The 23,164-nt window shown below is 39.1% G+C and overlaps 2 protein-coding genes across 3 annotated transcripts in view; both read right to left on the bottom strand.

Annotated features, from left to right (window-relative positions):
- Positions 1-23,164, bottom strand: part of ermp1 (endoplasmic reticulum metallopeptidase 1) — a 133,434-nt gene that overhangs the window by 21,543 nt on the left and 88,727 nt on the right. The window lies entirely within an intron of this gene.
- On the bottom strand, positions 8,462-19,932 carry fbxw5 (F-box and WD repeat domain containing 5). Of its 2 annotated transcripts, XR_013507125.1 has the most exons (11): positions 19,876-19,932; positions 18,516-18,711; positions 18,168-18,325; positions 17,647-17,830; positions 16,053-16,201; positions 12,428-12,766; positions 12,052-12,235; positions 11,767-11,914; positions 11,325-11,537; positions 9,785-10,149; positions 8,462-9,471 (listed from the first exon to the last, which is right to left on the bottom strand). XR_013507125.1 is itself a non-coding variant. In XM_071905973.2 (10 exons), exons 2-10 carry the CDS (start codon positions 18,700-18,702, stop codon positions 9,864-9,866), a joined length of 1,848 nt encoding a protein of 615 aa, XP_071762074.1. In that variant the 5' UTR covers positions 18,703-18,711; positions 19,876-19,932; the 3' UTR covers positions 8,462-9,863. The 2 variants fall into 2 exon arrangements, 1 of the variants encoding a protein (XP_071762074.1); XM_071905973.2 differs by having other exon boundaries at positions 8,462-10,149.

The following is a 23,164-nucleotide window of genomic DNA, read 5'->3' as shown; positions in this document are numbered from 1 at the left end:
CATCTGTAATCCATTTGTTTTATTTATCATTCTTAATATTTTGTTATTTTTATGCTTTGAATTGAAATATTTAACTGTTTATATGATGGTTTGTTTTTTTTTTTTTATTATTCAATATTAGCACATATACTGTATATTCATATATCTATTTTCCGATGCTCCTATTTAGTATTTTTCCGCTGCAGTGTGTGATGAGGTCTGTCAATCAAACAGCATTCGGTTCACAGACAAAGTAATCCAGCAGCATAGATCAGAAAGGTGATCTGGGTTCAGTGGGTGTGCCTGCTGTTGCACAGTGCAGCGGGTTTTTCTGAGCGACCGCCAGATAACTGCAACATATAGAGGCAGCAAGATCCATATCAGGTGTGCTGCAGGAGGCTGTCGACCTGTTCAACACCTGGCAAATCTCCTCTGAAATCTCTGATCCTGTGCAAAATATTGATGAGAAGAATATGCCATTCCCCCATTCCACATTGTGCAAGAATCACGCACCTACTGATTTCAACGTAGCCTACGTTGAAATCAGTAGGTGTCAACCCTGTACCGCACCCTGCATGGCAACATTTTAGAGAAAAACTTGCCCAGGCAGAAGATCCTGGCACTATGAACACAGATGTCTGGGTTATGAATCCTGTATGACTCTGCAGAGCTTGTTTATCTGCTGCCTAGGTTCTGGCAGCTTGGTGAAAGTTTGTTTTTTTTCTGCTTGTGCAGTGGTAGTAGCAGTAGGTAAATAGATTAATGAATAAATATGTGCATGATTTAATAAAATAGCCTAAACAGACACATAAATATTTCAAGGATAAAAATAAGAAAATATTCTTAAAAAATTATAAATTAAAATAAAACAATAAATGGATTAAAACTGGGATTTGTGAGCGAAATAATAAATAAAAAATGAATTCTTTACGTACAGAGAAGAATGTGTATATATAATTTATTTGTGTCCATTTAATTATGTCTTCACACAAATATAAGTGTATTTAAATATCTATATTTGATGCTGGATTATCCTATTTGAGATGCTGGCACACCAAGGCTCTATAACTACAGAGATATACAGACAGAAGGACTAAATCAGGGCTGTTGTGTAGTTTGGCAGCTCTGCAGCAGTGAAGACACTGACCAAGTTGTTTTCATCCTCATTAAACAGATGTTTGTAATCGGTCTGTCACCACTGCAAGATGGAGCTGCACATAATCAGTTTAGGTCAATATATAGGTGTATACTAATCTTGGGTTATCTAGGCCTATATAAGATTATTTTAACTGTGAATTATAACTAGACTCAACTATTTATTCCTGTTTATAGATGGGATTATATGGGATGGGATCATATTTATTTTTCAATATTCATAAAGTGGTTAATATTTCTTATATTACATATATTAGGCTACTATTATCATATTGAATTAGTGCTACAGACAATATATTCTTGGATAATAGATTCCCCATTTATTTTGGATAATAACCTGCTGTATGTTGAAATGACGTGTTTAAATCACCTTTGGGTTCATAGGCTAGTCACAAAGTATAGTATTTTCTATTTATTTTATTTTTATTTTCTCTTAATCATAAATAACTTTTTTCACTGTGTTCATAATGTGAATATAGTCCAAATAATAAATACATTTTCTTTGCTGTCTAAACGTTCCTTTGATTGTACATAACTGCAGTTCTTTCAGATGGTCATGAATATTTTTTTCCACAGGGTAAAATCCTTAATTTAATCTGAGCTCCCAAAATTCTAATTTCAATGGATATCAAAATAAATCAAAGTGACCCTTACACAGTTAACTCAAAGCTGGCAGAATGTAGTGCAGAGGCTAGTGTTAAATAAAAATAAACAGACCAGACATTTTAGAACAACTTGCTTTTACAACTCCACTCTGAACACACAGTGACGATGCATGAGGAGAACCGCTTTGCAGTAAATCATGTAAGAGCAGAATTGTGTTAAAAAATGGGGATTACAGATGAGGACAAAATGCAGTATAAAAACAATTGTATTTGAGCCCATTTTGGCTGTTATTTTATTTTTTTTGTAAATAATGGACATTTCATCATTTACAGACCTAAAGGATTTGTGCTGTTAAAGAGTAACTAAACCCCAAACCCAAATCTGTGGTGAAGCCTGACACCTAATAGTGAAAAGGGGTACTGAACTGGCCTTCTGCTATTGGCTGATCTTTGTGCCAGGTGATGTCACCACCTGTTCTACTCTATAGAAGGTGACATCACCCGGCACAAAGACCAGCCAATAGCAGAAGGCCAGTTCAGTACCCTACCTTTCACCATTAGGTGTCAGGCTTCACCAAAGATTTGGGTGGGGTTTAATTACTCGTTAATTACAGAAACTCATCCCAATGCTGCATACAAATGGAGGTAGGGCCATATAAACACCCAAGTTTCTCTAATGCAATGTGCCATGTTAGTTCCACTGAGTCATTAGGACAAGTCGACTTAACAGGCCAGGTATGAGTTGCATATATCTGGTAAACACCGTACTGCCCCGTTTTGCTCATCTCAGATCAGCGCTATTACATGGTATGATAAGGAAATTCTCATGATGCAATTCAAACCACAGGTTAACTAAGAGATGGGGCAAACTGAAAATGAAATTGAGTGATTTGATGATGGGGATCCAAAGATCAATGCACGGAGCCCGCACCTTAGGCGGACCATATCTGTAGTTCCCCTATATCTCCTGACAGCTCATGATGAATGATCTGAAATGGAGAAATATGGTTTGCCTCCAGGTTACATGCTGCCATCCCTTCAACTCATTACACAAAACACCCATGTTATAGGTTATCCAAATATTTAAACAAGAAGGAAAACATTGTGAAAGCATTTATACAAACACGGGTTTATAGGTGCAGGTGTACCTGCACACGCAGATGGAAAATAGTGTGATTATTGACCATATGTCACCAGCTCTGTTCTCCATCTTCCTTCAGTGATAAAATGACTTGGTGTCCTAAAAGTCTCTTCATAACCCTGATCAAACTGTGAGAGTAGCGAACTGAGAAAAATGACTACAAATTTATATCTGTCCCGCTAAAATTATAGTATATAAGGGATAAATTATTGTTTAATGAAATTTACTGGTATAATTATGCCGATATGAAATCTAAACCCTTATTATGACCGTTACAACACACAAAATATAGTTACTGTATAATTGGGTGATTCTCTGAAATGGGTGCCTTTTTTTAAAAGAAAATAAATAAGAAAAACAGCTAAATTCTTTTAAACCCATTAAAATATGGATGCAAGGGTCTTAGTAATATATTAGAGATGAAATAAAACTTTTTTTCTTTTTTTACACACCCCAAAAATCTAGGTGGGGTTTCATTACAATACAATGATTTTTGCATACCGGTATTCACATTGATTATCAATACATTTTCATTGAGAATTTAGTATGTGATTTTTGTGTGGAAGTACAGTAGTTAAGTTGCTATGCCTCAGTTTGTGTTCATCCTGTTATGCCATTACATTTTTCCTCTATAAAAACAGTTGACTAATACACGGGACATCATTATTGGAAATCATATAAAAGTCTCTTGCTGCAAACATGCTGCAAACAGAAGCAGTAATCTTGCACATCCATATATCAGTTTTTGTTGTAATAAAAGGATGGTAAAAGTAAACAACCATTTTGCTAAATTTTAAAAATGTCTTATTCAACAGATGCCATGTGGTGAAATGTCCATTGCTATGTAGGCACTTAGGTCCATTATGAAGGATACATAAGCACATGTTCTGACACGATGTTCATATGATATCTTATAAAAACGCATGCACCCTTAAATCGTACTACCATTTGATTTGTAGGCTACTATACCTACACATGGCCAGCTGCATAACCTGTGTTAAAACAACTAGTTAAGGTTAGGTTTACGGTTAAGATCATTGTTAAGGTTAGACAACTAAAACTGTTTGCAGATGATGTCATCCTTCTGTTGTGCGCTTTAATATACTTCACTGTACATACTTTGTTCCAGGAGAAGGGTTTATGCTATGATTATGCTATTGGTTTCTTCCAAGCATGAGCAGACTATTTTCATTTCAGGCATTGTGAGATATATAGTACATATCTTAAGTGGAAACAACAAAAAAGGAAACCTCTCCTAATGTTCTCCATTCATTAGTTCAAAATCAGTTGTTTTTAACTTCAGTAATCAAAATGTTATGCATATAACTTTTTGTGTCATAAGTAAAGATTTATCCTCTATGGAATGAGCCAAGTTTGCTGCCAAGTCTATAGCATTAGTTTGTGACTTAAAGAACTGTGCAGAAGTTTATCGGGGTTTCCTTCTCAGAGGAATGTCTGAGACTATAACTATCAGACAAGAAAGTTATAAATCAGATTCTTGGCTCTCAGAATAATGGTTACAACCCAAAACATAAACAAATATTTTTCATCTTGGTAATGCTTCTGTTTATCTAAAATATTGTTCTTTTCCATTTTTGATTTTCTTCCTTTGAGCTGGTTCCTTGCGTCTGCTTTATGATACACTTTGTTTTGCTTGTCCTTTAGGGCACGATACTTTGTATGAGCACTGTCCTTTTTGTTGCATGCTAAAGAAAGTTTGTCTTGTTCCATGGTTCCAAACCTTGCCTTCAAGTTTAAGTATTCAATTACTTAACTGTTGATATTATGTACAAATAACCATATTTGACAGGATAAATGTACAAAATAGACACACCTACCCATATCAATCATGTATTTACATTTCTGCTTGTGTATTTAGAGGCCATGTGCTTAATCTCATGCTTTTGAATCTATGGCTAAAAGGCAACTAAAATGGAACCAGTGTAACACAAAACACAAACGGACGTTTCACGCATGTTGCTTATGTGCTGCTGGTGCGACATGACCGGTATATACATGTGGTAAGTATGAGTGATACTAGGGAGCCAATATGGAGAGGCTAAGACCGAGACAGCATGTTCATATCTTTTTACTTGACTTGTGTTGGCGAGTTTAAAAGAAGGTTACATTTCTAAATGTGGACTTGGGGCAGCCAGAGAGTAATGCATTGCAGTAGTCGATTCTGGAGGAGATAGGGTTAAGGTTAGCATAAAGAGTATAGAGGAGGAAATGATTAATCCTTGAGATATTGTGGTGGTGGGTGTGAGTTTCGTAGGTAGCGGCAGCAGCCGCAGGGCGAGCAGTATGAAGGTAAATATGTTGCAAAATGCGAGAGCTTGTGATGAATCTGCGCGCCTTGACTTTTGCAACACTTCGCAGAGGAGGACGTCCTGAGGACAGCACATGGAGCAGAGCAAAAGAGCGCTTCGTCTTCTGATTTCTGATTGGTACACCCCAAGGAGGTTCTATATTAACGTACACCACCACCCCCCCCCCCCCCCCCCGCGCCTGCGTCTGTGTCCCTCCGTCCATTAGCAGGATCTCAAAAAGTTGGGCACGGATTTGCACGAAACTTGGTATGAAGGTTGGTTATGGGCCAAGGATGTTGATGCTGGAACTTAAAGTCGAGATGAAATGAAAAATGCCTTTTTAACCCTTTTAGATCACATCCCCGGTCATATTGTGCACCTATTTAACAATATATGCCAAAAAAATACAAAAAATCAATTTCTTTGTGTTCTTATATCAAAATTCAATCATGTTTTCTTCCTGTAAAACAAAATATGCCGTGTGCTTGATTGATTGATGGGTGTGACATCCACCCATCAATCAATCTTCAACTTTTAGCGCACGGAGCTAAGAGGCTAAGATTCATTAGTTAGCTAGCTAGCAACAGCATGGTACTTCGGTGTGTCTTCGGGTGTTATGACACGCCCACTTTTCAACATTCAAATCAAATTCCTCCCAACGTTATGTCCCGCCTGTCTTTCCTGTTTCAGGATACGTCACGATACGGAAGTTAGATACTCTCGAAATGCCGTTTCATCTCGACTTTAAGGGCTACACAAATAAACTTGACTTGACATTATGACATTAAACTTAACTTGAATTATTCCCTTAGTTATCACATTGGATTTGCACTGCTATACATGCTAACGTACTGCTTCACAGAACGATAGATCACAGTCCAATTTTCCCCAAAATTATATTTCAAGCTCAGCATCAAATTTCTTGCAAATGTATTACTTCAAATAATGTAATATCTGCATTAGATACAAACCACACAAACACACGCACCATAATCTTTAGCAACCTAGCTAGCTAGCTTTACATTAATGCTATTAAACAAGCAAACTAATGTTGTACTAATCATCAAAATGGAGAGCGTAGAGATTTTGCTATTGAAGAATTTCAACAGGCCTTATCTGCATTCCAGGTGGAAAGTTTGACAAAAATTAATCTCTCAAACTACAGATTAATAATAGAAAGTTAAGTTCATTGTAAAAAAAAAAATAGAAATCAGTTATATACATTAGCGACGTCAAATGGAGATAACTTCTTGAAATCTCCTGTACCCTTTCTAGACACCACCATGTAATATGGTGAGACCTGAAATGGTAAAAAGAATGATTATTTTTTGCCCCAATCAAGTAAGAGAGGGAGGTAGACCTGGACATTGGTAGTTTGTAATGGGAATGTCTGAACTTCTTGCTTAGTTGCATTTCACTTGCACTCTAATTGTTGAGTGTTTTCCTTAAGTGCATGTCTGGACTGCAAGGAGCATTTCATTGCTTTTTAAATTTGAGACATTTAAATTTGGACAACAAGATCAAGGGTGGTCCAGAGTATAACGACTTAAGCTTTTACAAAATGTTTTTGTAAAGAAACTGACAAAGGGCGTCACATTGAGATAAAAAGTCATGAGAAAATGGTGACAGAGCTGGACACTCACAAGAGATGTTTATGTTTTTACTATCAACAACCTTTGATAAAAAACATGCACAAACTGCACAAAAGTTTCTAGCTGAAAAGATTATCATCTGAATCTTATTTAGACCTTTGATCTTCCGAGGGCATGCTTTTTATTTATGGGGAGTATAAAAAAATAGCAGAGAACAGGAAAGATGATCAAAAAAAGGGAGCTACAGTTAAGAAGGTTGTCAAGGGCACCCAGGGGCAACTTCATGAGTTATTCCACAAACTCCAAAACAAGTTTGGAAGCCATTTGTTCAATATCAGGCAAAAGAATATCTGGTCAAGAGCTGAAAAAAGAGCATTTCAGCTGACGAGTAACTAATTCATAGTTTTCTCTGAAAACTTGATATGCAAATACACTTCTGAAATCCAGGCAGTTCACTTTGGCCAGTTGATGAGATGACCCACAATCCATACAGTGTTTTTCATCCAGGTTTTAACCAAGAGCCAACCGGCTTCAAAAAAATCTGTCTACACTGGAGTACTGAACCCTGTGCTGGACTACCGGCAGGCAAAAACCAGGAAGTCTCCGAGTGCACTTCTGAAGTGATGACCCCAATACAGAGGGTTTTGCTTCAAGGTGAATTACATGAATTATTTTAAAAAATATATATTTATTTTTTTTGAGGCCAGCCATTGAGCGGTGGCACTGAACAGCTTTGGACATCCCAGTTGCACACAAACTTTTCAACGCCCTCTTAGAATCAATCAAAAGGTTGTTTTTTGTTGACAGTGAAACAGTGGAGATGATGATTTGTACTCTCACATTCAGAAAGAAATGTTGACCAGGCTTCTGGATGGACAGAGGTAGTAGAAATAAAATTTAATTTGATTTTATAAAAGTATTTAATACTAGTATAATCAGAATGAAACTAGTACAGTTTCTTTCTGGTTGATATGCCACATATTATATAAGAGAACCCTTTACTGCTTTCCATGAAGTGAAGTTTGTTGTACTTTTTCTGTTTATGTCATTGTCATTTTTTCAGTTTTCAGGTGGACCTTGTTATGACTTGGATCATTTTGGTTACCAGTCTGTATGAGCTTCTCAGTGTAGAGTGCCAGTTATTCTTATAAATTAATAAAATTCAGAGATGTCCTGTTTCTCATATCGTGATATCAAAAGATTTATTATATATATATTATATCTCAACTGTTGGGTGGCATTTTTGTAACTCAAAACTTTTCTATTAGCCAAAGTTGAAATTTTGTCTGTTGATGTTTTTCCTTGTTTGCTCAAAATAAATAATGTTTAAGACAATCGTTTACCATCTGTTCCTTCAACAGTACTACAGCTTTAATAAAACCATGAATTTATTGAATTTATTTATTGAATGTTATATCATTAACTTTTAAAAGGTGTTAGTGAATTTAAGAGTAAATATATCCATGCCATATTCAAATACTGATTATCTCATCAACTCCATCACACTGTGTTCAGTACATACATGATAGGGTTTTTTTTTTATACTTTTAAAATGAAAAAAAAAATTCTCATGACCTTTTATTTTTGAGAAGTGGTGTGGGTTTCAAGTTAAAATTCTACATAGAAACAGTGACTCAAACAAAGGACACCTGAATAGTGTGGCAGGGAAATTACCTAAGATTTCTTCCAGATTTTATTCAGACAGGTTCCAAGTTGTCCATGATGAAGCTGACCTCATGCAGTGTCAATGTAACAAGATAATCCATAATAATGACTGGGATTTTGTACCTGGAGTGGGAAAAACTATTGAAAACTAAACATGTCTTCTATCAGATGTAGAGAGAAAAACAAAAACTTTAAAAAATGGCAAAGCCCAGAAGGCATCCATTTCTCAGAATCACCCAGATATCCCAGTGTGCCTTTCCATAAATTAAATTACTACCTTCTGATACAACAGCGAACAGCAGCTACTAATGAATGAACCAATGAATAGTTTCAATTTGTATCTTATTTGCAGATGGAGAGTATGTACTCTTTGCAATCGTAACAGTAAAAACATTTTTTTTTAGTTTAAACAATGTAGGCCCAGTAACAATAGGGTATCAATTAGCTAGCTAGCCTGGATAACAAGCCCCCCCACCCCCACCCCCACCCCCACCCCTCCAAGTTGATTGTTGATCAATAGCTTACGGTTAAATCCAACCATTCAGTGTCAGTCCACCTAAAATTGAAAGTGTTAACAATTATTATTCTTCCATTTTCAGTTCAGTAGTCACTCTTCAGCTTAACTGTTCCTCAATGACTATTCAACATCAAATTACTCAATAATTGATCTATTATTTCTGGGGCACCTAAACAATGGGACATCTTGGAAAACCAAGGCAGACGGCAGTAAATGCAGCTAAATGTTTTCCTCCCTTTCTATGGTCATTATAATTCTGATGCGCTGAAAATCGGGTTTTGAGATGAGATAGTGTCATGTTTATACACAAGATAGACAACTTGCAATATATATTCAATATTAAGAAAAAAAACTTGACTGCACTTTGTCTTTGTTGGGCAGGATATGACAACCATGATCATGAGGTGCCATCTCTCCAACACATTTACATTACACCTAAAGTCCAGAGGGTCTGTGTTCGTAATCCTGTCTGACCTTCATCTTGGGGGAAACCCTCCTTGTCCGGGCCCTGTTTAGGCACAACATTACAAAATAAATACAGATAGAACCTTATTGTGGAGAACAAGTCTGGATGTCTGTACATTTAGGTGTCGGTTCTATCTTCTATCTGGGTTGGGAACATTTCATATCACCCAAGCTTAATAGTAACAGAGAGTCTATGGTGATTTCTGTTAATTGTTGTTGCAATAGCGCTCCCTTGTGTCTAACCCTGAGTCACATCACATCCAGTGTCCTGTTAGCTGAAGACACCAAGCACTGCTGTGGGTCATAACAATGTGAGCTCGAGCCAAACCACATACTGTACCACACTGTACATATACCTGGAGTGTATATTCACACCAAAGAGGTCAAACTGTCCTCTTCCCTCTCCCTCCTTCCGTAAGTATTTTCCAACCTGACTCAAGGTTTTCCATTGACACCGTTGGCTGACGTGGCGTTCCTGTTGCGGCCCAGCCAGGAGGACAGGAGGTTGCGGGGCCTCGGCGGCCGGGCGGGGGTCTGTGCCAAGCGGACCATGCGTGGTGAACGCCACACCTTGATGGTGGAGTCGTCGCTGGCAGAGAGCAGCAGCTCCTGGTCAGCGGGGCTGAAGGCCACCGAGTTGACCACGTCGTCGTGTGCCAGACGTGCTAGGCAGATGTTGTAGTGGCGATCCCAGATGTAGCCATGCTTGTCCTCCGCTCCACTAGGGGAGGAAATAAGTCAGTTAGGTATTCACTTTGACATCATTTCAAACTTGTTATCAAAGCATTCTCCGTCTTCAGTCTTTGTTATTCGCTGTCTTTCTGAGGTCCAAATCTGATCTTTGCTTTGTGTTGTGCCTTACAATGCCTCTCAGCTGTTCTGCTTTCATAAAACAGTGTTAACACACCATTGTAACACATTTTAACACAAATATTCAATAAATATTGTATTTTTTATCAATAGATAATTAAATATTATTCTTCCACCAAGCAATATAGTTCTTGAACGGTAGCTAAACAAAATGGTTGCTAAGCTTCACTAAAGTACTGGTGTGAGTAGTGATTTTCCAGTGAGCACATTAATATTTAAATGAAGTATTATACAGTCACAGGTCTGCATTTATGCAGTATTTTGCAATGGCTCCAAACCTGACTCAGAAACCTGAGAACTATTGCATCTCACATTGTCTTATTTGGTATTTATGTATAGTGAAGTGGAATATATGCATTTCTTTTTTTTTTAAGGTTAAAAGGGGGATAATTCCTACATCCTAACAAGCAAGTGCAGTTGTTTTGAGTCATTTGGAATGCACTGTATTTAATTATCCTTTTTGCTGAGCCTCTCTGCTCTGTCAATAAGCAGCCTAGGAAACTCCCTACCACTCTCAAACAATACTATCAGGCTGGGTAATCAATGCAAGCTACAAGGAAAGTACTCTACATTTTGGCTTTTGACTAATCTACCAGCCACTTCTGCAGATAACTGATGGCTCATTTTTATTCTAAAATTGTTTTAGACTAGTAAAATTGTGAAAATGGTTGGTTAATTTTGGAATGTATCAGCCAATGTGGCCAGTGGATGAAAAAGTTAGCTTTCTGCTCTGAATACATTTTCAAAAGACATGATGTAGTCTCTTCTGTAGTCTCTTCATGACCATGTCCACCATACATAAGAGACATCATGTCAGTGTCTCACATGAATTTTTTGTTTCTAGTTTTGTCTTTTTTTTTGGTGAAACTAACTAACAATTGGTCCCAGGTGTAGAAAATGTTTCACAACCCCTGAATGAAACCTCACCTTTAATAATGCAAATGTAAAATACTTCATGTCTATGAGAAAAATACAATAGTTTCGGAAAAGTGACTTAGTGCAGGACACTGACAATCAGTAACCCACCTGGCAACAAAGTCTCTGCTGACGTCTAGGAAGATAAAGAAGCACTCGTCGTTGGGTGTGAAGGCTCGATGGGCGCGCAGGCTCCTTCTCTCTTCCCTCAGGCTCTTCAGGTCGATGACATGCAGGTCGATCTCCTCAGCAATGGGGGGCGGGGACATGGGGTCAGAGATCACGCATCCTGCTGGCCAAGCCCGGCTGTTCACATAAAGGTACCTGATGAATGAATGGCAAGGAGTAAAGTTAGAGTCATACAGGTGTACAGAAATCTGAAAAACTGATAAATGGTGTTGCATTAGCACCTAGCGCTGCAAGTGGATATCCTACATTTTTTACTGAGCCAGTATCAAGGTCTAATTTTAAGATGTTCTTTTTTTTATTAAGCTGTTGTTTGCTACATTAAAAGATACTGTATTCATTATCATCTGCCTCCTCAGCCACTCACCTATGGTCTGGAGAAAGGCCCATACCAATGATGTGACCGTGGATGTCAATCACATGGTCCAGCGAATCAAAGAACTCCTCTGAACTCCGCTCCTCCCCGAGGACAGGTCCACATGTGGTCATCTGGTCAGGCATGATCCGCTTAATACCTGGAGGGCAGAAAGAGAGGATACCGCATGAGAGGAGATGTCTGACATCCTTGAGTGGAATTCTTCTGGCACAAAATTTCAGAAATGAATGGATTCATTGCTTTGGCTCTATTGCAGCAGCGTGGAAGCCACCGTACCTATCTGGTGAGGGGAGTACGTAAGGCTGCCAGTGGTGAAGAGCAGGTAAGTCTTGTCCTCTCCCTCCCCGGGGGCAGAGGAGCCGATGAGGCTGGGGTCGGGGGCCTTCGTGTGGGCTCTGCCCATCATCCGGGCCACCTTGGCCTCAATCTCCAGCTCCCGGGCCCCGACACTCTGACAACCCTGACGGCAGAGGGAAGCAGAGACAGGGTGAGGAAGTACAAGATCAAGTGTTCAGGAGAAAAATGGAATAAAATGCCTGAGGAGTTATACCTTCAGTTCATGATTGCAATCCACTTCAGTCTATTTCATATACTGCATGGACATAGGGGCGGCTTTATCAGCAGTTGAATTATGTCAAGCTTTATTGCTCACCTGTATAACATGCTCCAGACCTGAGACGGTGGGTTGGGGGAGGCGAGGAGTGGAGAGGCCATGTAGCCTCATTTCCTTCTGCCGCTCCTCATCCTGCTCTTCCTCCTCTTCTTCCTCACTGTCAGTGGTACCCAAGTCAAAGAGAAGGGGTTGGTGCTGCTGCCCCCCCTGGCTTTGGGCCTGGGCCCGGGCCTGCGACTGAGCCTCATAGTCTAGCAGCAAGTCTGGGTTGTCATGACGCCTACAGTGGGCCACCATCACTGTGCGGATGGTGCTGGCATTGATGTTCTGGATCTTGAAAAGGCGCTTGACAACATTGACATTCTCTGATTCAATATCCTAGAGGAGAAACGAAGAAGAGGAGAAGAGGGAATGTTTTTAAATTTTATTTTAACCATTATTCATTCAAGGAAAGCACTTTTTCTTTTCCAGCAACACCCTGTTTCACATTCACACACTCACACCTGGGAGCTGCGCAAACATTGAATCACATTTACATTTTTGTAAAGAAATTTAACATATAAATGTTTAATTGTAGACTGAAAAGTGTGGTCTCCCTTTGAACGTGCTATCTAGCCAATTCCCATCAGATCAAAAAGGCTAACTTACAAGAGCCTTTTAAGTCAGTAATTGAGGAATCTAACAAACCTAATTGTGTTGCCTGAGTTAATTATTTTAATGGCAAGTCAATGCAGAAGTTCTATATAGAAACATTTCAGATTTTAAGTTGTCATTGGCAAAACTGTAAGCAAAAAATGCCAAGATGCAAACTCTGCAAGCAGCAACTGTCTACAAACAAACATCTTGAAGTGTTAGTGTAAGTAAAATAAGTTAGTACGTAAAACTCTATTTATATATCATAGCATCTTTCTCAACTGTGGTTACAAAGTCCTTCACAATGTGATACTAGAGAAATTTAAAACAAAAAACAGTAAAATACGAAAACATGGATAGCTAGACAGTAACACACAGTATAATAGTAAAACAAGGACAAGAATAAAGTCCAAGAAATACAACATCAGGCACAGCCACAGGCAAGAGAATAAAATCGGTCTTAAGGTGCTTATGTGCTTGAGGAAAAGTAAACAAAGCATTGCAATAGTCCAGGTGTGATGACACAAAAGCATGAATGATTTTCTCTGTGTCTTGGAAAGATAGAGCAGGCCCCATTTTTTCAAAAATAGACCCAAATCCTTAGATGTAGACTTAACATTGAATGCCAATGGACCAAGAAATTTCTGGATTTTCCGAGAAATATTTTTATGGCCAATGACAAGGACTTCAGTTTTGTCAGAGTTCAGTTGGAAGACATTGAGAATCTGCTGAAATCATTACTGTACGTTTAACAGAAGGATAAAGTTGAGTGTCATCAGCATAACAATGAAAATAAATATTAAACTGATGTATTGTGCCCTAAACGGTTGCATAGTGAGAACAATATAGGTCCAAGAATGGATCCCTGAGGCACCCCATATGTAATGATGATATGAAAATGATGAACACAGGTAAGAAGAAAATTAGTCAAGAGCAGTCCCAGGTATGACAACCCAATGCCTAAGCCTGTTTATCAAAACACCATGATCAGCTGTGTCAAAGGCAGCACTAAGATCCAGCAGCACCAAAATGGAGTATACACCAGAATCAGCATGCAATAAAATGTCAGTTGTAACTCTTACAAGAGCAGTTTCTGTACTATGTTGCAATTTGCTGCCTGCCTGTAAGAGTTCCTTCCTTGCTTTTTCAAGAATTTTGGAAACAAAGGGCAGTTTGGAAATTGGGTCTGTAGTTAATGTGGAGCGATGACTCAAGGCTAGGTTTTTTAAGAAGAGGCTGGACACTAGCCAGCTTGAAATAGGGACATGACCAGAAGGTAGGCACGAGTCCATACATGAGATAATCTTAGATTGATGTGGGAGAACTGAGGCATGCTCTTCAGATCTCTAAAAACAGAAGAGAATTTTGCAGCAGATTTATCATTAAAGATACAAGAGCAAATGGTGCACTTTCGGTTAACAACAGATGTTCGGAAAACAGTATCAAAAATGACACGTGTGATACGACACATTAATATCCTCCAAACAGAGAGAGTTTAGACTTAAACCCATAGTAAAAATTAAATCAAGGGTGTGGCCATGGTTATGGGTGGGGCCAGAGAGAGAGAGGGTAGGCTAGGCTATTTAGATTAGGTAGGACTGTTATGTCTTTTTCGTCTTTCCAACATGCTATTTTGTGTCTTGTGCTTTGTTTTTGCTTTTTTGTGTTTTATTTTGCTGCATGCTGTGTTACATCTGTGCTGGATTGTTGATTAGTTAGATCTAGTTAGGCTCATTCTCTGTAAATTACTCTGAGACATGCTTGTGATCAAGGGTTATAAATGAACTTGAACTTAGAGGCATTTTGAGTAGAGGCATTTTGAGGACAAGCACAACAGAAGATAAAAATTCTTTAAATTCTGTTAAAAAACAACCATTTGGTCTTAGAGGGTAATAAACTTTAGAAATTATCAACAGTGACAGCACAACAGTTGAGGTGATTCTTAAAAACCACCGCATGGCCCCCACATCGGCCACTAAGCCTTGGGATATTTAACAAATTTATTTAATGAACACAGGGCAAAGTTCAGGGAGCAAGCTGCAGTCCCCAGGCCTTGATGATTATAGACAACAGCGGCATATACATTTTGTACAAAGCAAAACACAAACAGCAGGAAAAAAATAATAATAGCATTTAAATATGATATTGTTTTTCTATTGAAACTGGGGAATGAGGAAAGCAACGGTGGCGTGTGATAGAGAGAATTGAAAGACCCCATGAAGAAAACAAGCATGTAATTTGTGATGAGCCAAGACCAGCTTGGCATTTGGGGAAACCAGTATGCATGAAAAAAAAGGTAGTGCTTAATTAATTCACTCTGGATCTCTGGTGTGGCGAACCTATGCGTTAGCAACCGAGCTAAAATCAAAGTGATGCAGCAACCAGGCTCATAGTGTCCCACAATGGCACATAAGCAGTAATGTTTTTTGAAAATGTTGGGACCGACCAACCAGACACAGTAACTTAAAGGAACACTTCACCATTTTTTAACCTTATCTCCATATATTGGTCCTCACTAACACATGCTATGAGACGGCACCATGGCTGTCTACTCCCTCTGTGTCTCGGAGACGGGCTGTAGGATTCCGATGACGTCATCGGCGGGGATTTCCAAATCGTAGAAACTACAACCGCTCTCTTCCTGGTCACAGGACTGCCTGCCGCCTGAGGCGGAGACGAGAATCCAGGAAGAGAGCGGCTGTAGTTTCTACAAATTGGAAAGTGATTTTTGGGACTTCCCACAGCCCGTCTCCGAGACACAGAGCGAGTAGACAGACATGGTGCCGTCTCATAGCATGTATTAGTGAGGACCAATATATGGAGATATGGTTAAAAAATGGCGAAGTGTTCCTTTAAACTAGCTGCTGGTCACAGCTAAAAATGTAACATTTAAGTTGTTCTGAGATGTTCCTAACCATAATGTACTCCAATGAAATGATGTAGGCCAAAAGAAATTCCTCCTGTAAGTGCTCAATCTGCATTTGAGAACGTAACACTTGACTGAAGTTTGCGGTGCTGCATTGGGTCTCACCTGGAAGGCTTTATTGAGCCAGAGCACAGAGCAGGACGTCATGTTGCCTATCCAATGCAGGTTCCCAGAGATCAAGTGGGTCTCATTCAGCCAGCAGCCAAACACGTCATAGGGCTTGTTCCTTACCCGCGACAAGAGCGTGTAATTGTCTGTAGTGTGGCATGGTACAGGGAGGGTGGGAGAGATGGAAACACACATAGAGATGAAACACAAATACACACACAAACAAACACTTTGTTGAACATTTAGGTTTAAATAATTATTTTTACACCTGTTCAAGAATGCTACACTGACATCACACTGAGGTGGATACTAGCATGGCTGACTCAACCTCAGGCTATGCCGGTGACCAAAACTTACACCGCACTATAAAGTACTCCATTTGTGGAATTCTTGATGTCACACTTGGTGCAGCATGTGTTGTGAAATCCTTAATGTGCTTTTACAAATGAGAAGTAAGAACAACAAAGCAAAGCAGTGATATAACTGTTTATATCACTGCTATAACATGTACATGATGTTTTTCTATGTATCTCATTCTCATGCATATTACCGTATTCATCAGTCTCCACACACAACTGTATCACACATCACTTACTTTGTATTCAACAAATCATATGATAATGTGCCAAACTGGAATATTCAGGAATATTAAATGCTTAGTTGTTCTTCGTTGTATTATCATGTTGATAAAGCTGATCAAATAAAACAAATTAATGGTATTGTTGTGGGGATAAACTTGAATCCCTTAAATATTAATAATGATAGAGCGAGATTCTAAGATAAGATTTCTGCGAATGTAAGGCAATGTAAGGCATCCCATACTGCACGAAAAAGAATTTCAATAGAAAACAAACAATGATTTTGTGGTTGTATATTAAAGCTAGATGGATGCACCATTTTTAATAAGCCTGCTTGTATTTCCTTCTTGTGGTGTTTTATTTTGTTGGTTTTGTTACAGTTTAATTCATAGAGGCACACATGCCATCATGTTCATCAAATCTTAACATTTAACACTTGATTGAAAAAAAAATACAACTACTGACAATGTAACAATTTGGAAAAATATTTCTTATTTAATCTAATACCACGTGAGTCAAAATCCAGATAACTCACCGATTCACATTATGAGGGAAATACAGTCAGGGAGACAGAAAAGGGAAGAGAGCGTACAGAGAAGTTAAACCTGTATGTATGAGTGTGTGAGCAAGCGTGTACATGCAGTGTTTCCTTTACAACTCCCCAACTGTCCATATATCATGATATAAATCTTCAACTGAGAGCCATTCTTAAACTGCAACACCTACTGGAACCTTGGATAGGCCCAGGAGGCGAACCTGCATCTCAGATCCAAGTCAAGTTTATTTGTCTAGCCCTTAATCACTGTTACAGTCTCAAAGGGCTTCACAACGGCCACATTATGAAAACAATTAATGAAAACGACACCGCCCAACCTTAACCGCTCAACTGATAACAAGGAAAAACTCCCATGAAAACCAAAAACTCCTGCGAAAATCGGAATAACATCATCTTAAAAAACATTTTTTAAATTACAGGTAACATGAGAGCCCTTGTGTGCTTATGTGGTTCCTACCCAGGCTGATGACGGCGATTTCCCCAGAGCAGGAGTGGTGCGGGCCCAGGTAGACACCGGACACTAGCAGCAGGCTGTCATCTGCATTGAACTGAGAGAACTGGGTGTAGCCCCAGTTGAACTGCCGCATGCTGGTGCTGTGCACCAAGGATATAGTACCATCCGGCCGCTCCGTGTCCCACAGCTGATCGCCACAGGCCAGCAGACAGAGGGGTGGAGAGGATAGTTGTTTGCGGTTGAGCATACATGGATTCAGACCATGAACAATGATTTGAAAACTACCTGACAACCAACAAATAAATAATAAATAAGTTTGGCTCAGTGGAATCTGTCAAAATACACCATGATGGGTCAGAGGATGTTATTACAATACTACAGTGGCTGACTTCCCTAATTAGGCTAGTTCCCTCTCCTCTGACTGAAGGTGTGCTAATTAGTGTGGCTGTAATGAAAACCTGCAGATTCTTGGTCCTCCACAGCACATGGTTGAAAACCACTTCCCTGGGTGAGTTAATCCCTACCTTGACAGTGCAGTCTTTGGAGCAGGAGGAGAAACGGTGACCCCTGTGGGAGAAAGCCAGGTGGAGGACTTGGTCATGGTGCTCTCTCAGGGTCTGAACCTCCACACAGGGGATACAGTCAAAGAGACGCTTGAACTCCCTACACCATGACACGGCCGCTGCACAAAGACAGATTGGGAGTCATTATTGCATCAATGTTGAACTTGGCCTAGACATCTATAGACAAAGCAGTTAAGCAGTGTGACAATGTGGTTTTCTTGCAATAAATAATTGTATAACATATTACTGAATTCCTGATTTGAAAATGGCTATGAATTCCTCAGTGAAATAAATGACTGAGATGTGCACCTGGGTGGCGGGGTACGGAGCGGGGGATGCGGTAGTAGCTGTAGAACAGCTCCCTCCACAGGAACTCATCTCTGGACACAGCCAGCCACTGTCTGCAGGTCAGACCAGCTCTCAACACCGCATCATGGGGTAGACGCAGGAAGATCTCCAACACCAGGCTGTCCGGCAGAGCTGGGCCACACTCCATTCTAACATCCTGGTCAACATGCACACCAACAGTTAGGTGGATATAGTGCTATGTCAAAGCCAATTTAAAGTAACTGCAGCATTGTAGGAAAGATACTTCAAATGAGATAAGAGCTAGAGCAACACCACATTCCTTGCCACAGATGTTGGTCATTAAATATTAAATTTAAGATACTGCATACACAGAAAACACACTCCAGCTCAAGAAACATTGTATGACATAGAAGAAAATCTATGACTAAGATCCTGACGTGCATGAATTATGTCAGTATCTAATATCTTTCTGGCCCTGTGCACCCATAAATAACCTGACACCCCACTCCTAATGGGTCTAATTTGAGACTGACAGCTGAGAGTTTCAGGACTGGTGTGTTACAGTGAATGGCTGCACCACTGCAGTCATGTACAGCCTGGTCACTCTGGGCTCCCAGTCCTGCTGGCAGCTTAGAAAGATATGCATCCTGATGTCATTGTGCATGCCACTGCTTCCACAACTACACATTAGCCTAATAACGCTATATAAAGTAGATACACGCGCTTAATTATATCTGGCTGGAGAACATCTCAAGAATAGCAGTGTAAAGGCGTTAGCTGGCTAACCAGCCGCTGTGGGAAACGTCTTGTGAAAACTTCTCTTCCTGTTGAGTGCAGTACAGACACTGACAGAGCCACACTGGCATGGCATTTTCTGACTTTCAAACTAACATACAACAACAACAACCATATAGAGCTGTTACGTTAACTGTCATTTTAAAAGGTTCTGCTCTAGCCAAATGTATACACTGATTGCTTGTTGAGTCTAACGTCGTGTAAACATGACCAAATATGACAATTTCGTCGTTGTGCGTTAAACTCCCATTGTGTTTACACTGCCAGCATAACCTCTGACGCGCATACTGACCTACCTGGCAAAAACATAAGTAACGACAACTGGCTGTTAGCTAACGATAAGCTAGTTAATCAGCTAGTCGCTGCAAGCTAGGTGACAGCTTGGCTAGCTAGTGATGTCTAGCAAGCTAAGCTAACTTGTTAGTAAGCTAGCTAACTGACATTCGTCTCCAACTTTGACATTTGACGACACTTCATCTTGACAACTACTTTTCTTAATGCTTTTAATTGCTTTAGTTAATCAGCTTTGCTAGGCAGAAACCTGTTAACATAAAATGTGACCAACCTGCTAGATCAAAGTATGTTGGAGAGAAAATCAGACGGCTAGCTAGCGTTATGGGCTAGCCACCGAAAAATGACAACAATCCTCCCCCAACAGTGAAGCGACCAGACCCTACAAGCAGATGCCAGGAACATCGCTCAAGGCCAACTCAATCAATGTGATATGCTCTCATAACCCTGCTCATAAGTTTTGCAGATAGTATTTTTTTTTCTCATTATGACAAGATCTTTTCTTGTTATTATAAGAAAGAGATCTTGAAATATCAATATATTTTCTAATTATTATGAGACCTTTTCTCCTGATTATGATTAAAGGATCACAAGGTTGAAGTTTCTTATTTGTAGCTTTTTATTCCTGAGTTAGAGGGGAAACCTAAATCCGTTTAACCCCCATAAAAGATATCATGGGACTACTTAAGAGCTCACAATATATTTTGCAGGTAGTCTGGTTTCTGCCAAAATATGTTGCACAAATCCATATGATATTCAGTGTTTATGTGGTGCCACAGCAGTAGTGTTCAACTCAACTAATTTACAGACCTTAAACCTGAAGAATTTGATTTTAATTTGCCAACTGAACAGCCTCATGACAAACAAAATGATTCCCTGGTAGCAAGCCCTGAGACAGTGGCTAGTTTTAAAAGCAACCTTGCCAAAGAAATGCCAAAACATAATCGTAAAATGACATACTGTCTTCAAATGATAGTAATGGAAATATTTAACATAATAAACCGATATTCCAAGGTCAAAATCCCTTTGGGCTAGGCTAGAAACAATTTGTTTAAAAAAAAAATATCACCTTGTAGTTGGCCTCCTTGTAGGCCAAAATAATTTAACCCACTGAAAAAAACTGACGGTGACTTCTTATTATTGATACAGCCTATTACATAATTAAACAGAATGTTGAATTTTTTTATTTCACATAGATGAAGTGAAAAATGTGTGTAGGCCTACTGACATGTTTTACGGGGTTTGAAACAGATTTATGTTTCCCCTTTAATTTTCCGCTCAATTGCAAAAATCAGAAACAAACTTAGACTTTGTGATCCTTTTCTCATAATAAGGAGAAAATATCTCATTATTTTGAAAGAAAGACCTTGTTAGTGCTGGTTACACTGTTTGATTGCAAAGTGATTTTGGTGCAAAACACAAAGTTCAAAAATGCTAGCCTAGCATCTCTTGTTGAATGCTCAATTATTTAAAAAAAATCTCCAATGTATTATCTCCTTACTTACAATCTAATTTCAACCATCAGCTTTACATTGAAATGAAAGACATTATACAGCCTATCTGTGTGTGAAAAGTTTAATGCTGAGAATTAATTATTATTTTGTTAATCAATTTGTTCTTCAAGTAAATAAAAAAATGACAAATATATAGGCTACATCATAGTCTTCCACACTGATTGATCATTTCATTTTTTTCATCTATTACTGAATTTATATAAATAATATGTTAAGGACCCTTGCTTAGGCAATACCTCACTGTGTTTTAATGCTTAGTTGCATTAAAATGAATTGAAGATGCAAAAGAAAAGAACAGTTTAAAGAATCACTAATAGTAACAGTAATACTAGGCTATATTTCCTGGACCGACATTGATATCTGGAGGCGGGTCTCCCTGTCGTTGGCTTGTGTCAGTGCATCTTTACATCGTTACATCATAACACTGACTACATGGAAACAGCTGGACTAACCCCTAAAAAAAAACTTTAAGTGGAGCTATGCTGTGACTGATATTCTCTGGTAAGTAGCCTACAGTATTAAAACATTTTTTGCATACAATTTTGTATAGCAAGTTTTTAAACAGGTTATGTAAACAAACGGTTAGCCTAACCATATAAGCTCTATTTTTTTCTGTAGACAGCTATATTTGTTTTTTCACTATGTTGAAAAACAAATACTATAATGATTATAATGTTTTCATGAAATAAGGATTCAAAACTTATTGTAGGATGATGCTGAAAAACGGAACACTTTAAACCTGATAGGGGTGGAATCATGTTACCTATCACAACAGCTTGGCAGAAAAGACTAGAGGGCAGCATGGCTTCTACTACGAACAGATACAAGAGGATCTCCTGTCTGTTTCAAACTCTCTTCCCTCAGGACTGTCCACTGTAGCCGACTGGATAGTTGCTTGTTGTGGCCCCTCAAAGAAGGAGCGGTCAGCAACAGGATGACTATACCAGCACAAAGGTACGCCGCATTATTCCAAATGGTTCAGGTTTTAAAATGCTGATCTACAGAGTTCTGCTGTTGCTTGAACTTTCTTGTTTTCCCCCATTGTGCAGGTGAGAAAGTATGGACAGTCTCTAGTGATGAAACACCATCCAGTCAAAATGTTTCCAACATGGAGCTTTCCTAATTCCACCCCGGCAGAGTGGACAGAGGAGCTGCCCGACCTTCTCCACCTTACCTCCATGTGTAGATGTTGTTTACTTGCAGCATCTTGATCTCTGTTTTGCCTCCAGAATGTGATGCTCTTTTGTACTTGTGATAATGATGACTTGTCTAAAAACTTCTTCTGGGAATGTGGATAATGTCTGACAACCGACAAGTGCAGCAGATGAATTGCAATGAATTGATAATAGCTCTTATAATTCGGCTTAGATCTGTGTACCATTGATTGATTACAGAAACATTCATATGGTGAAAATTCAATGAGGCTTCAATTACAGCTGAAGCATGTTAATCATATTAATGATATAAATGGCTTTTAAGATCATGTAATTATTTGAGTCATAAATGTGTCCTGTCACTGACTCTCTGTGTTTGCCTCTCAACTCGGTCCTGATGGCTCTGAAATACAGGCAAAAAGTGCATTGTTATACATTGTTATACATATTAATCATGCAACAACTACATAAATATAGGCATGCATGGGGGGGCGTATATTGCATTTCTCCCTTGAAACAGTATGTACCTTTAAAAAAAACTCACCAGAAATTAGTTTTTAAAAGCAGATTCCCAAACATTTCTTCCCATGGTGCATCATGCCCCTGCACCCCGCTAGCATTTCTGGGGAGATTTGGACCCTTTCAAAGAGTTTTTTTTTTTACGGCATTTCTGCTTTATTAGACAGTTCACAGTGAAAAGAGACAGAATAGAGGGGAGAGAGGGGGAGACAAGCAGCAACGGATGCAGGCCAGATTCACACCAAAGGCGTTGCATTAATATGGCAGCAGGCACCTCAACCAACTGACCAGCTGCCCAAAAATTGTCCTAATAGTGAATTTCATCCCTGACTCGTTCACAGTCTGAGCACTCCACTGGTTAAAACAATCCAACACA

Source organism: Centroberyx gerrardi, chromosome 2 (assembly GCF_048128805.1).
Source record: "Centroberyx gerrardi isolate f3 chromosome 2, fCenGer3.hap1.cur.20231027, whole genome shotgun sequence".
Lineage (NCBI taxonomy): Eukaryota > Metazoa > Chordata > Actinopteri > Beryciformes > Berycidae > Centroberyx > Centroberyx gerrardi.
This window is presented reverse-complemented; position numbering and strand designations above follow the sequence as displayed.

What these genes read in the sequence shown, in the direction of transcription:
- fbxw5 (XM_071905973.2), bottom strand. Translation starts at nt 18,702, where the DNA reads ATGGAGTGTGGCCCAGCTCTGCCGGACAGCCTGGTGTTGGAGATCTTC. An exon ending in GTCTGGAGCATGTTATACAG is followed by an intron (nt 12,236 to 12,427) that starts GTGAGCAATAAA and finishes CTCTGCCGTCAG; the next exon opens with GGTTGTCAGAGTGTCGGGGC. An exon ending in GTACTCCCCTCACCAGATAG is followed by an intron (nt 11,915 to 12,051) that starts GTACGGTGGCTT and finishes TCTGCCCTCCAG; the next exon opens with GTATTAAGCGGATCATGCCT.